The following is a 13154-nucleotide window of genomic DNA, read 5'->3' as shown; positions in this document are numbered from 1 at the left end:
TTGCAAACGTAAATATTCCTCAAATTAGATGACAATTAAATGTAAATATGTAGATGACAATTAAATAATGATAGTAAACTTACTCTGTGCAAGTAACATGTTCATCACTCTGCAAATCCTTCAACTTCTTATTAGGATCCACTTGAAAGTCTTTACTAAGTACTTTAGAAGGATCATGTTTGGGACCCAAAACATACACCTTATCCCCTTTCTTTACTTTCCCACTAAATATTCTAGCAAAAGCTATAAATACTGGCTGATCTACATCTTCCTCGGCTGCTTTTTCTATTTCAGGATCGTCTTTTTTTTCTTCTATAGGTTCTCCTTCAATATTTGCATTATTCTCTTTTCTTTCCCGCAGCTGTCTTGCTCTTTCTCTCCTCAAAGCCATCTCTTCGGCTGTTAAGACCTTAGGCTTGTTCTCAGGTAATACACTCTTGTCAACATTAAACATCTTGGATATAAAAATAATTATTGGCCTATCTTCAGTACTATCACAGGCAATGAAGTCTTCTTTAAGTTTCTGCGTTTCAGGGAAGAAAGAGTTGAAATCGCGAATTCTTGAGCACATAAGTTTTTCCACTTTTTCAGGGAGAATCTCCTTTGGTGAGGGTAGTTTTTGGCAGACCATGTTAAGGACGGTATTTGATAGAGGCAGCCATTGGACCATGAGGGATTGGAGCTGGACTCTGGAGTCTGTGTGCCTTAAATCTCTGGTTGTAAGCTTAATACCAAGCTTCTCACATATAACAGGCACTTTCTCCTTTTCGTTTCTCATGGCAACTGTTTCGTAAACATTCCACAAGTTGTCTAATATAACTTGTACAAATAGAGGTTTCTTGGCCTTTTCTTGGGCTCCTTTCATGAAACGTTTCGTTTTTGTGTTTAGATAGAAGTCTCCCCATAGCACTTTTCTCAGTATTTCCTCTTTAACACCTAAAATTGAGCGAAAAGTAGTCAATGTAACATTTTAAACATTATGCCAATTCTTAGTGTACATTTATGGACTTTAGAGACTGTGACCCTTGAGTTTATTTGGTGTTTCTTCTCAAGGTAGACAGTTAGGAAATATGGGCCTCATCTAGTTAAAGATATTTACAGAAATATGTATGATTTAGCTGATTGATTTTATTATAACTGAATTATACTTACCGAGTTTCTCAGAAAATAGTTTAGCAAATGTATGAGTAGTAAAGCCCCATCCATCAGCCGCACTAGCAAACACCACATTGCCATGTTCAGGTGAGAAGTAAAGGTTGGAGTCATCAGCGTCGTCCAGGGCAGAGGTCCAGTCATAGAAGTTATTGTCTTCTTTATTCAGCTGCTCTTTTTGTTGCTGAAATGTATGAGAGTGAAGTAGAATTAATTTATGGCTTTTTGTTCATATTGTTTTCTATAGTTAACTATAACTTTAATCAGTATCTTATCAATACTAAAGAAGGAAATTTTTAGGATATATTTTATCTGGGTATGGGAATCTGTGCCCTAGGATGCGGTAGTAAAATCATTAACTGCTAACATGTATATTTAAGAATTATTACTATGTATTTTGTATTATTCTTAATAATTCGTGTCAATGTCTTACTTAATGGGTATACTTTAGTTTTGCAATAGATGTTTTTTTTTAACTGTATATATGTATCAACCTAAAATAAACCTTTTCCAGTAAGAATCTTGTAAGAGCACTTCTTTAAAACCAACCTGTTTCTCCATAGTAGATTCCTCATTCTCAAACACCTCAGTAGTAAACAGCTCGCCCATTACTGCATTAACTTGTTCTAACAACTGCATCAGGTGTACGTATGTATCTAGCGGTGTTAGCTGCATGTCTAATATGAGTCGGTCAATCTTATTCAGTACTAAGACTGCCTTGATGTTTTCTGAGTACACCTGTTTTAGGACGAGTCTGGTTTGTGGGCATACTCCTTCTACTACGTCAACCTGTAATATACAACAACAGACATATTTTTTAAGATTATTTATGTCTTGCTTATTTCCTGGTAAATGACATTTTCTTAGAAAGAATATTACTGTATTGCATATATTGAATGTGTAATAAAATAAATGATATCTTTTAAGTTTTATTATATGCAGTGAGAAGTAAACTATAATTGTCTTAATATAAACATGTTACAAATATAATTGACCAATGAAAGCAATTGTGATAAAAAATATTTTATTGACTTGGTGTGGCAAGATACTGTTATAATATTTTTCTGTCACTTATAATATTGTGCAATTTCTAGTTGGATAAAAGTTTTCTTAGCAGAATACCTAAAAAATAGGCTTTAAAACTGGAATCTTTTACATTTTGTGGCTAAATAATGTTCTATTGACAATAATTTGGCATTTTAAATATATATCAAGGTTAAAAACAGGAGTTTCAAGTCAAACATATTGCAAATCAAAATGTAAACAAGACATTGACTCACCACAACAATTGCACCATCACATAATCGAACCGCAGTGGACACTTCGCTGGAGAAATCGATGTGCCCCGGCGAGTCTATCAAGTTAACCAAGTACTCCTGCTGGTCAACACAGTGGTACAGCGATATACTGCTGCTCTTCATAGTAATACCTCTCTCTTGTTCATCAGGCCTGCTGTCCATGTAACGCAGCTTTCCCGACATTCTTTGCGATATTATCCCATTGCTCGATATCAAGGAGTCTGCCAAAGTAGTCTTTCCATGGTCCACGTGGGCCACGATACAAATATTCCGAATATTTGTAGGTTTGTTTTGAAGTTCTAAAAGTTTTGTTGAATCCACGAGCCGCATTTTCACTGTTTTAACGCCAACTTGATCAGCGAGCGGTAGAATAGTATGCCTGAATTTGACTAACAATTTCGAATGAAGATAGAGAAGATATTAAGATAAATTACAAGAAAAATTGCACAACAGAGTTAAAAGTTGTGCGACAATATTGCCTTCTTTGACATTGACATTACAGTTTAAAAATAAACTACAAAAACATTGTCTTCTGGCTGTTTCATTTTAACTAAATAATTATTAATTTTCCTAGAAAAATCTTAACTAATTTAAGCATTTGGTAGGGATTATTATACTTAATAGAGATTGTGTCTGCGCCATGAAAAAAGCTCTAAAATGTAAACATCTGCTAAAGATCTTATGTTTGCTGATTCTAAACGATTCACTCTGTGTCAGATGTAATCATAAACAAAATTAAAATTGATTTTTATTGTTTGTGGAAATTTTGGAAATCTCGTTATAAAACTATTCATAAACGCCTAGTAAACTAAAAACAACCAATTAATAACGAACCACCTAAAAACATAAAATCTCAAGCGATTGAATCGTAGGTACAAAATGCAAAACTGCACGCGACTAGATTGACAGTGACAATAAAGTTTTTTGACATTGACATTTACCATATGTTTGAGGTTATGTTATTTATCCTCATCACAATTTTATCGAATTAGTTATAAGTAAATAATAATTATGGCGTTAAATAGATTATTTGCCAGTTTAGCTATCACACCCAGTTTAATTAGTAGGAGGTCCATTCATGTGGCAGCCGTAAATTTTGCCAGTAAGCCACCAATTGATAAACCAAAACCAGGTTTAGGCAAGGCTTACAGAAGAATTGTACATTTTCCTGAGGAATATACTGTTAAGCCTCTAGAAGTTACAAACCTTGCTGGCAGAGACCCCGAAACTGGTAAGTTAAAACTGTTCAAGACACAAAATCTTTTAATTAAAAATATGATCTTGGTAGAGCAACTTATGCATACTTAGAAAGCAGTATGAGCATTATTGATGTAGTTATAGTTAATACTTGTGAAGAGTCATATTATCTTCACATAACATATTAACTTATATACTTTAATAACAATAAAGATGGCTGTATATCAAACATAATTTGACTACTTTTCTCCCACAGGCAGAGTTATTGCCAAGGGTATCGGCGGCGGTATCAAACAGAAGTACCACTGGATTGATTGGGTCAGAGATGGACCCACTGAAGGACCTCCTCAGGAAGAAAAAGTTATTCAGGTTAGCTTGCATTTTGATTATTTAATTACCCCTAATTTAATCAGAAGCAGATCCAAACCTCTGAACGGTGGGCACAATCTGGTAAAAAATTCACTTACATTCATCATCATCAGCCTATCGCAGTCAACTGCTGGACATAGGCCTCTCCAAGTGCACGCCACTGAGATTGATTTTCGGCTTCTCGCATCCAGCTCCTGCCCGCCGTCTTGCGCTAGTCATCACTCCGCCGTGCCTGAGGACGTCCTACACTACGTTTGCCGAGGCGTGGTCTCCACTCTAGAACTCGTTTACCCCAACTACACTACACTTACATTCACAGATTCACTTTCATTAAATTCAGCTGCATGAGGAAGTCCAGCATGTATTTATGTTAGAGACTATACATATAGGAAGAGTACACAGGGTAATACATAAGGCAGTTAAAGGAAGTATAAAAGCAGAGAACATAACTATACTTTGAGGGGTTTATGTCATTAAAGGCAAGGTTTTTATTTTCTTGATTTGATTGTAACTTTGTACTAAAATATAAACCAATTTGTAAATGTGAACACCATGTAGCATTTTAATTTTTTTCTCATCTTTTTTTGTCTGTGATTCTACATGATCTTCGCATGTTATTATCGTATGTATCAATTATCAATACATACAAACTGTAATAACTATTATGTTTTAAAAAGACTAACCATGGAGTTTCTTGCCCGCCCTTCTCCATAGGTAACTACTTTTGGAATGGGCAACTAGAATCAAACCTATTTATAATTTTTGACACTCTTAAGTGCTTGTGAAGGCCTAAATGAAATAAATGATATGACTTTTGGAGTTCAGTTTATTTACCAATGTTATTTTTGAACCCTCAGGTAATGGAAGATGGTTGCAGAACAGCCCACATAGCTTTGGTAGCTGTTGGTGACAGACTGAAATATATTTTGGCTACCATAAATATGAAAGCAGGAGATATTCTCAAGTCTTCCCGAGAATTGCCCAGGATACCTGGTAAGACTTCCAAGTTATGAATGAAAATCATCCACCTAGCCATTTCACAATTATGATGGGTTTAGTAGTTCCAAGTCTAATAATCGGATGCCACTGATTACCAATATTTTACATGGAGCAAACCCCTGTTTGAACCTTCTAGATATGAAAAACCGATTGACGTCACATGTTAGTGTTGGCCATCGTTGAAAACCAGCGCCGCGACTCTGTCTCGGATAGGGTCGCTGCATATGCTGAGCGAGGGCCATTTCGCGTGATTGTGACGCATATTTTCCTTTCACCATATTCTTCTGTTTTTCTATTTTATTCTTGTTTTGTTTTTGTTTTTTTTTTGTGTGCTTTTATATGTATATTCGTTTTTTGTTTGTGCGTCACGAACGCGAATAAATGTTTTGATTTTGATTTGAAAAATATTATTGAAATATCTTTGATATTTTGTTGTTAAAATTATTAAAAAATACATTTGTTTCTAGTTAGAGCAAATGAGGGAGATGCTTATGTATTGGGTGCACTACCAACTGGAACCATTGTACACTGCATTGAAAAAGAACCAGGTAAGCACAATAGTAAACAATTCAGAAATATTTTGAAGATTTTATCCAAACTAATATAAAAAATGAGAAAGTAACTCTGTCTGTCTTTTCTTCACGCCTAAACTACTGAACCGATTTGTGTGAAATTTGGTACAGACATAGTTTGGAACTTAAGAAAGGACGTAGGATAGTTTTCATTACAAAAAATAAAATTTATTCCGGACATACAGCGCCGTCTATTGGTCAAAACAAAAATCTGCCGGAAGTCACTATTCCACGCGAACGAAGTCGCGGGCAAAAGCTAGTTGCAATAAAAAGCCTGTAACAAAATGTTTCTTCACAGGTCAAGGCGGTCTTTATATTCATGCTGCAGGTACCTTCGGAACAATTCTACGCAGACAAGATGACCGCATAATAGTTCAAATGCCATCCAAGAGGTTGTTCAGTTTTAATCAACACTGCATGGCGGTAGTTGGTAAGTACAAGGAATGATGCAAAATCGTCATGTATTTTTGTATATCCCACCCAAAACAAAAATGTGAAAGACTGCCAAGTTCGATAATATGGGAATGCTTCGCCTATAAAAGAAGTGAGATCTGAATAAGTACCAAGTTCCATACACATACCTCAGTTAAAAATAGTTACTTTTTAATGATGTTACTTGGCAAGTTTTCACACACCTTGTTATAAACCTACTAAACGCATGAATCAAGTATTTAATTTTCTATTAAACCATGCCAAATTTCAAGTCAATACGACCATTGGAAGTGGTCTAGGTTTTTGATGAGTGAGTCAGTCAGTCAGTCAGTGAGTGTATAGTAAAAATAGCGATTTTCTGACGTCAATATCTCAAGACCTACAATAGGTATATTAATGAAATTTTGTATTTTAGATAAGTGAGGGGGTCTCAACAAATACTAGAAATTTGATGTGCGTAAATAAAATAGATGTTGAGTTACAGGGGGGTCGAATTTGGCCCGAAATGGTTCGTGTAATATAACCCACGGCCAGTGTGTCGCTTTTTTTGCTCGAACTTGGCGGACACACTGCCGTGTGTCTAGATTTAAAAGAGATTTATAGTAAACTTAAGGTCCGCCTACTAAACGGTGCGTGTAGCTGAAGCAAGTTAACATGCGGAAGTGATCCGCGTGCACGCAACAGATCACGCGATTGGGTATTTTGCTTTGGTACGCTAGTCATTGCCAAAAAAAGGCACGTTCTTAAAATGCATGTAACCTGCTCAAGCTACGTAGTAGACGCACCCTTAGTTCTGTTTGTATAGGGCACTAAATTGAATATAATTTTTCAGGTCGCCTATCAAACCAAGACCATGGTGATACACCAATTGGTTCTCCACAACGGAACAGATGGCTTGGTAACAGACCACGGTCTGGCCTGTGGCAGAGAAAGTCCGGCCGACACGGAAGAAAGATCAAACCACCGAAGCCTGTGAAAGAAATCCACTTACCAGCCAAAAAGGCATTGCCAGCCATCCGAATGACAATGGCACCCTAATGTAAATTATTGTAGAAATAAAGATAATGATAGTTATTTTTATTGATTTTATTTTACACATTTAGAGACATTTATATACACATAAATAATATAATATCACAACATATAAAGCTGCTTTTTTGCGCTTGTATTGATTATATTTGCTGAATGGATTATTTTTAATAATTCCACATAGATTGATAATATAGACGATCAAAATTTAATTAAGACTGTCCTGGGTGAGCAAAATAAACGACTCTCTTTGGCGATATTTCTATTGTAAACATTCATAGGCCTGTTGCAGCACCTTCTGACTCCTTAGTCTTTTCGTTACATCCAGTCGCATTACTCGCTCACATAGGACATTGAATGAGTAAATTGTAACATCGAGATTTTAAACATGCTACTAACACTTATAAATGCATGGATATTAATATGGCAAAAAAGTAGAGCTTTAATTAATAATATATGCTTCAGATTTATTCCTCCCCTTCATCATCCGACAATGTCAGTATCTGTAACAATGGGAAAACACTTACATTATATACTCAATAATTTTCTAAAAACCAGCCAACAGAGCCAATGAAATACAATTTAGATATAAATAATTAAAATTGCACTAACCTCAGTCATTTCCGCAGACAAATGCAATTCACGGAGTCCGGTCACTTCTTCCAAATGGTTTCCACTATCGAATACTTCAAACAAGAAATCGAAACCATACTCCCTGTATCTATTTAGCACAATATCTGAGCAGGCTATGCACTGCTTGAATTTGGCACAAGTCGGAGCAATCGTTGAGTAAGTGCTTAAGAACCCCCTTAGTGAATGTGGCACGGGACCGAGTACGCTTCTGCACTCTTTGGGTGGGTCGTCGGAATCTGTCTTTAAGTTTATCATAGCTGGTGCACGTCCCCTGAAACATAAGTATGAAAGCTGGTAGGTATATTGCCATTTAAAAATTACCTTACAATGTTGCCATTATTTTAGCAAAAGAGCAATTTGGCTGTTTTAATCTGATAATCGAATCTAATTCAAGCTATAAACAATTTATACATTAATAAGTTACCCTAGTGGATGTTGTAATACTCCAACGAGTAACTCAACCGCCAAGGCGCCGGCAATCGCAGCTACACCCGGCCGCGTCACCGTGCATTGCTGATCGAGTGTGCGATCTTTCATCGACTAAAATTGAAAAAAATATATAAAAAACATACTTTTAAATGACCTTTTAACGATTTTGGTAAATACATATACTTATTTACTAAGTTTTAATAAGGCTGGCTGTAAGAGAACCCAATTGTGGGTTAAGCCAAAAACACACACATATGTCTTCATTCTTTTTATATTTATTGTTAAGTGTGCAATAAAGAATAATAATGGCATGAAGCAATGTAAATAAAATGAATAGGATGCTTTCAATGATTATCTTTTATACTAGCTGTTTTGCCACGGTATCACCCCGGCCCCGTGTATATTTCTCCCCATCATCCTCCGAGCCTTTTCCCAATCATGTTGAGGTCGGCTTCCAGTCTAACCGGATTCAGCTGAGTACCAGTGCTTTACAAGAAGCGACTGCCTATCTGACCTCCTCAACCCAGTAACCCAAGCAACCCGATACCCCTTGGCTAGACTGGTGTCAGACTTACTGGCTTCTGACTACCCGTAACGACTGCCAAGGATGTTCACTGACAGCCGGGACCTACAGTTTAACGTGCCATCCGAAACACAGTCAATGGTGTCTAAGATATACTTAGAAAGTACATACAAACTTAGAAAAGTTGCATTGGTGCTTGCCTGACCTGGGATCGAACCCGCGCCCTCATACTTGAGGTTGGTCCTTTACCCACTAGGCCACCACGACTTTTTTTTTAAACTTATCCCCGTACCGGATAAAATATAGCCTATGAAATATATATATTCACCAGGAATAATGAAGCTTCCCAACAGTTAGAGCATTTTTCAAATCGGTCAAGAAGTTTCGGAGTCTATTCGAGTCAAACAAAAACAAACATTTATAATATTATTTTTTTTGGATTACTTCAGCACCTATATCTTAATTTTAAATACTGCACTATTATTATTCAGTCACACTTACATCACCAGGAGCAGTAACATCATTGCAGAAATAGCAGCCGAGATCAACACCGGGCATACAATCCTTGTTATCCGGAATCTTCATTGGTTCCGCACAGTATTCGTACTCGGCATTAAAACCGTGACGCATCACTAGGTAACTGTCGAACCCTAGAGCTGCATTTATCACTATCTGGAAAAATAAATATCCATTTTTTTTTTCTATATTAACACTTGCTACAGACTGATGACTGGGTTAAGTAGACCCACTTAGGCCCAAGTTCACCAACAGCAAAAATTAAAAAAAAATAAACAGCACTTTGAAAATTGAACATGAAAATTTTTATTAAGCAGTTGTTTAATGGAAACGGAAGTTTATGTAATTGAGATCAATGCTATTAAGGTATTAGAAAGTTTAACAATACAAAACATTATTACCTTTCCATAGTGAGCTCCCAACAATGTGGGAAGCCAGCGTGCCTCCCTAGAATCCAGGAGTAGAAATAAAACATCATGTTCTTCTACTGCTTGTGCGATCCGCTTAACGTTGTCAACTGTTTCATCCGTCATCGCCTCTCCGATCGGATGTCCGGGCATTGGAATGTGTGCTACTATTCCCTCACTCACCTAAAAACACAAGGCAATTATAAGAATCAGCCGTTTAAAAATCATCAGTGTTGCGCATCGACAAATCATAGAAATATGGAATAATGCATATCTTCAAAATATTTTTTTATTTAGTTGTTTAAAACACTTACAACTGAAGGCAATATATTTAATATTGCGTTTGCTGCTGCCTCGGCTTTCATTCGCCCGCCATTCAGACAGTCGTGGAAAGTATAGAGTACCTGCCGCGTTGGGTTGGAATAAGATACTTTGCCGTTGTCTATAAATGTGATGTGTCGAAAGCCCCAGGCCTAGAAGAAAAAAATTGCAAATTAAAGGCATGAAGGATAATATTCAAAAGAAAATAAGATTGTATGACTTTTAAAGAAAATGTTACAGTCCCTCGAAGCTATTAGTACAGTATGCAATAAAATGACCACAGAACTACAACATTCCACAACTGTTGCCACATTTCATCATTACCTGATCTGATAAAACACAATAATTCCTAGTTCTTTATCCTAAATGCTAATGTGTAGTTTACCAATAAATCTCGAGCGACATGACAGCCAAGAGTGCCAGCTCCAAATAATAAGCATCGGGTTCTCTTCATGACATCCACATCTATGTCGGGCACGAGACGCCATTTCATTAACTTTATGTTCAGATCTGATGAGGTTTCAGCCAGTCTGGAATTTAAGAATGAGTTGAGAATATTTTACTGGGTTAAAGTGTTAAGCCATGGACATGTTCAATCTACTTTTTTAGCAGATAAGACAAGGAACTGAATATGTCTAAAAAATTTGGTTGCAACTTAACAAGTTTAGGTCTTCGTCTTCAAAATATTATTTGTTTCAACTTACACCGCTTAGCATTAAAGCTAGATTGTAATGGTTTATGATGTTATCGTATGAGGTCACATACACAAAAAAAAAAGAACTTACACTGCAGGGTCTAGTGATGCAGACATGTTGGCGAGCTTTGGCCCAAAATTGCCTTTGTCATTCCTTTCCCAACCCACCCAACCTGCTGACTCAACAGGCTTGACCTCCTAAAAGAATAAAAAAATGTGAGTAAGTTACAACTAATGAACAGTTTTAGGATTTTATTCATGCAAAACAAGAATGAAACATACCTGTGGCACTTTCACAGTATATAGGCGGCTATTGTCAACGCCAGCAGTGTAATTGGCTCGTAGAGCCAATACGTTAATAGAAGCGCCAAGTAGAGTTGGGCAGTGGTCTATCAAAGCCGCCAAAAATAATCGTAATGGCCACCCAGGATTCCTGCCATTACTTGGATCAGTGAACGCAAAATATGTATTGGTTAGATCCACATCCTCTTTAAAACCTCCATTTGCATCCAGTACAGTTGATATTGTTGTAACATTAATTCCAAAATCAGATCTTGTGACAATAAAGTAACCTTTTTGTTCCTCATCCAGAGCTTTGTAGCCTTGTGATAACTCATTAATTTCAATTGTACGGAAAATTAACCGTATGTTCGAACTTATTTCGTTAATAAAAACTGTGGGCTGGCTAGGTGCAGGAAATGCAAACCAGTAGTAATAATTGAATTTTTTGAGATCCTGCAATTTTGATAAAAATAGTGATATTGATAACAGCCTTAAAACATTTAGCATAAGCGAGAGTAGCAATGAAACTTACAGCAAATGATAGAATTATAAAATTCCATAATTCAAAGGGGTTAGCAATCCAAGCTTTAGTTTTCATGTTTTCCCACATTTCCTTGCCAACTGCATTTAACAATCCAGCTTTATCAATAGTTTTATACTCTTCAATAGTATTCTTGTTCATTAATGTTCCCCTTACATTTGCATACATAATGTCATCTTCAGGAAAACTAAAATGAAATTTTACATAGGTACTATATTACTTTAATCTCTCATTCATCATCAATCATTTTGTATAGACTGGAAAAAGCCGAGTTTGTATCTCAATTGTAAAAAAATATAAAAAAACAAACATTTCTGTATATAGAACAAAGCATAGATTCTCTCATTTCCATAAGTGTGCATTATAAAGACTGTATGTTGCTCAGCAACTGGCTTTGGACGAGGTATGGTTGACACATTCGCACATCTTGAATATATTATTTGCATTCGCAACGCTTATAAGAGTGTATGAAAATTCAGTTACAAGTGATAAGTTTAAAACAAGCTTTTGTTATTAAAATCTATGAAAAAAAAAAAAACAGTTGCTACAAAGTAGCTACTATTGTTATAAATATTTCCATTTACAAAAGTTTAATCCTTCCTTGGTATGAGTTACCTAGTAATATTTATCATAATGACCATTACGTCTAAATATTACAGGGTAGATTCATTAAAAACCTGCTTTGCAACTAGATAGGATTTACATATTCATTCGATTTCATTTATACATTCATAATTGCAAACATCACTACATAATAGTGAAATTATTTTGCACAAACCAAGCAATGTGTACAAACAAAGGAAAACAAAACAATCACAAAAAATGTTTATTACGCAGGTCTAAAACGGCGTATATGCATGACGAGAAATTCGATACTTACACGTTGAAGGACGTTCCATCCACTTCGAATATAGCTTCTACGTCGCCACGATAACTGAACCGACCCCAAATCTCCTTTTTAGTCTCTTTCAATTTATCTACGTCGAGTTTCAAATTGGTGAGAGAATGCCAAAAAGAAGGGTGCACGAACGACTGGAACGGCACATATTGGATGATCTGCGCTTTGTCTAAATCTACTTCTGTCATATTCGTAGAATACACGTTCAAGCACTCACACCTAGGCGGAATACGATTCAAGCGGTTCAAGCGGTTCGAGCGGTTCGGGAGGTTCGGGCGGTCCGGAGGTTCCGCGGGTTCCGAGAGGTCAGAGTCTTCTTCTGAGTGGTCCGGGCGGTCAGAGTTGTCAGGGTGGTCAGAGTTGTCCGGGTGATTAGACTGCCCCGGGTGGTCATCCGGGTGGTCAGAGTGATCCGAGCGGGCAGAGTGGTCCGAAGTCGGAGACTCCGGTGAGTTCTCTGACCTATCAATCGTGACTAACTAATCAAACACTGCGACAAAACAGATATCGCGATAAGACGCGATAAGGTAGCTTGACTTGGCTTGACTTGAATGAATACAAAAATCAATACTGTTGGCGATGTCAGTGTCAGTGTCAAACCCAGCTGTGTCATTGTCATTTGCAAATTGATTTAAATTCTCGTTGTACCAAGTATTGTTCAAAAGGCACCGGGAAATTTAAAATTTTCGAATGATGTTCGCAGCAGCATTGAATAACTTAATGCCTACAGAAAATAAGATGTAACACTTAGATAATATTTATTTCGCAGAAAAACTTCGGTAAGTATATAGTACAGTGATTTAAAAAATGGTCAGGGTGAAATAAACCTGGCAGTTTTGTTTATCCTACCAGACATATTTTT

At 36.5% G+C, this 13154-nt stretch overlaps 3 protein-coding genes across 4 annotated transcripts in view; 1 reads left to right on the top strand and 2 right to left on the bottom strand.

The window, feature by feature from the left end:
* Nucleotides 1-2933, bottom strand: part of LOC124637167 (elongation factor-like GTPase 1) — a 119300-nt gene extending 116367 nt beyond the window's left edge. The window contains exons 1-4 of the mRNA XM_047173520.1: nucleotides 2433-2933; nucleotides 1702-1941; nucleotides 1153-1336; nucleotides 84-936 (exon numbers count right to left, since the gene is read on the bottom strand). Coding sequence (XP_047029476.1) covers nucleotides 84-936; nucleotides 1153-1336; nucleotides 1702-1941; nucleotides 2433-2780 — 1625 coding nt within the window. The 5' untranslated portion in view covers nucleotides 2781-2933. The remainder of the gene's footprint in view (nucleotides 1-83; nucleotides 937-1152; nucleotides 1337-1701; nucleotides 1942-2432) is intronic.
* Nucleotides 2934-3403: 470 nt separating this feature from the next.
* LOC124637171 (39S ribosomal protein L2, mitochondrial) lies at nucleotides 3404-7093 on the top strand. Its single transcript, XM_047173523.1, has 6 exons — nucleotides 3404-3681; nucleotides 3904-4016; nucleotides 4874-5009; nucleotides 5483-5563; nucleotides 5886-6017; nucleotides 6852-7093. The coding sequence occupies exons 1-6, from the start codon at nucleotides 3462-3464 to the stop codon at nucleotides 7055-7057; spliced, it is 888 nt and encodes a 295-aa protein (XP_047029479.1). The 5' UTR covers nucleotides 3404-3461; the 3' UTR covers nucleotides 7058-7093.
* On the bottom strand, nucleotides 7091-12826 carry LOC124637168 (ubiquitin-like modifier-activating enzyme ATG7). 2 transcript variants are annotated; one of them, XR_006985188.1, is made up of 11 exons: nucleotides 12275-12826; nucleotides 11386-11581; nucleotides 10854-11306; nucleotides 10663-10769; nucleotides 10263-10407; nucleotides 9871-10029; nucleotides 9551-9739; nucleotides 9135-9305; nucleotides 8126-8221; nucleotides 7661-7952; nucleotides 7091-7551 (listed from the first exon to the last, which is right to left on the bottom strand). XR_006985188.1 is itself a non-coding variant. In XM_047173521.1 (11 exons), the coding sequence occupies exons 1-11, from the start codon at nucleotides 12478-12480 to the stop codon at nucleotides 7516-7518; spliced, it is 2070 nt and encodes a 689-aa protein (XP_047029477.1). In that variant the 5' UTR covers nucleotides 12481-12826; the 3' UTR covers nucleotides 7091-7515. The 2 variants fall into 2 exon arrangements, 1 of the variants encoding a protein (XP_047029477.1); XM_047173521.1 differs by having other exon boundaries at nucleotides 8106-8221.
* Nucleotides 12827-13154: the final 328 nt, after the last annotated feature.

The sequence above is a fragment of the Helicoverpa zea genome, chromosome 15 (assembly GCF_022581195.2).
Source record: "Helicoverpa zea isolate HzStark_Cry1AcR chromosome 15, ilHelZeax1.1, whole genome shotgun sequence".
Lineage (NCBI taxonomy): Eukaryota > Metazoa > Arthropoda > Insecta > Lepidoptera > Noctuidae > Helicoverpa > Helicoverpa zea.
Note: the sequence above shows the minus strand (reverse complement) of the source record. Positions and strands in the feature narration are given on the sequence as shown.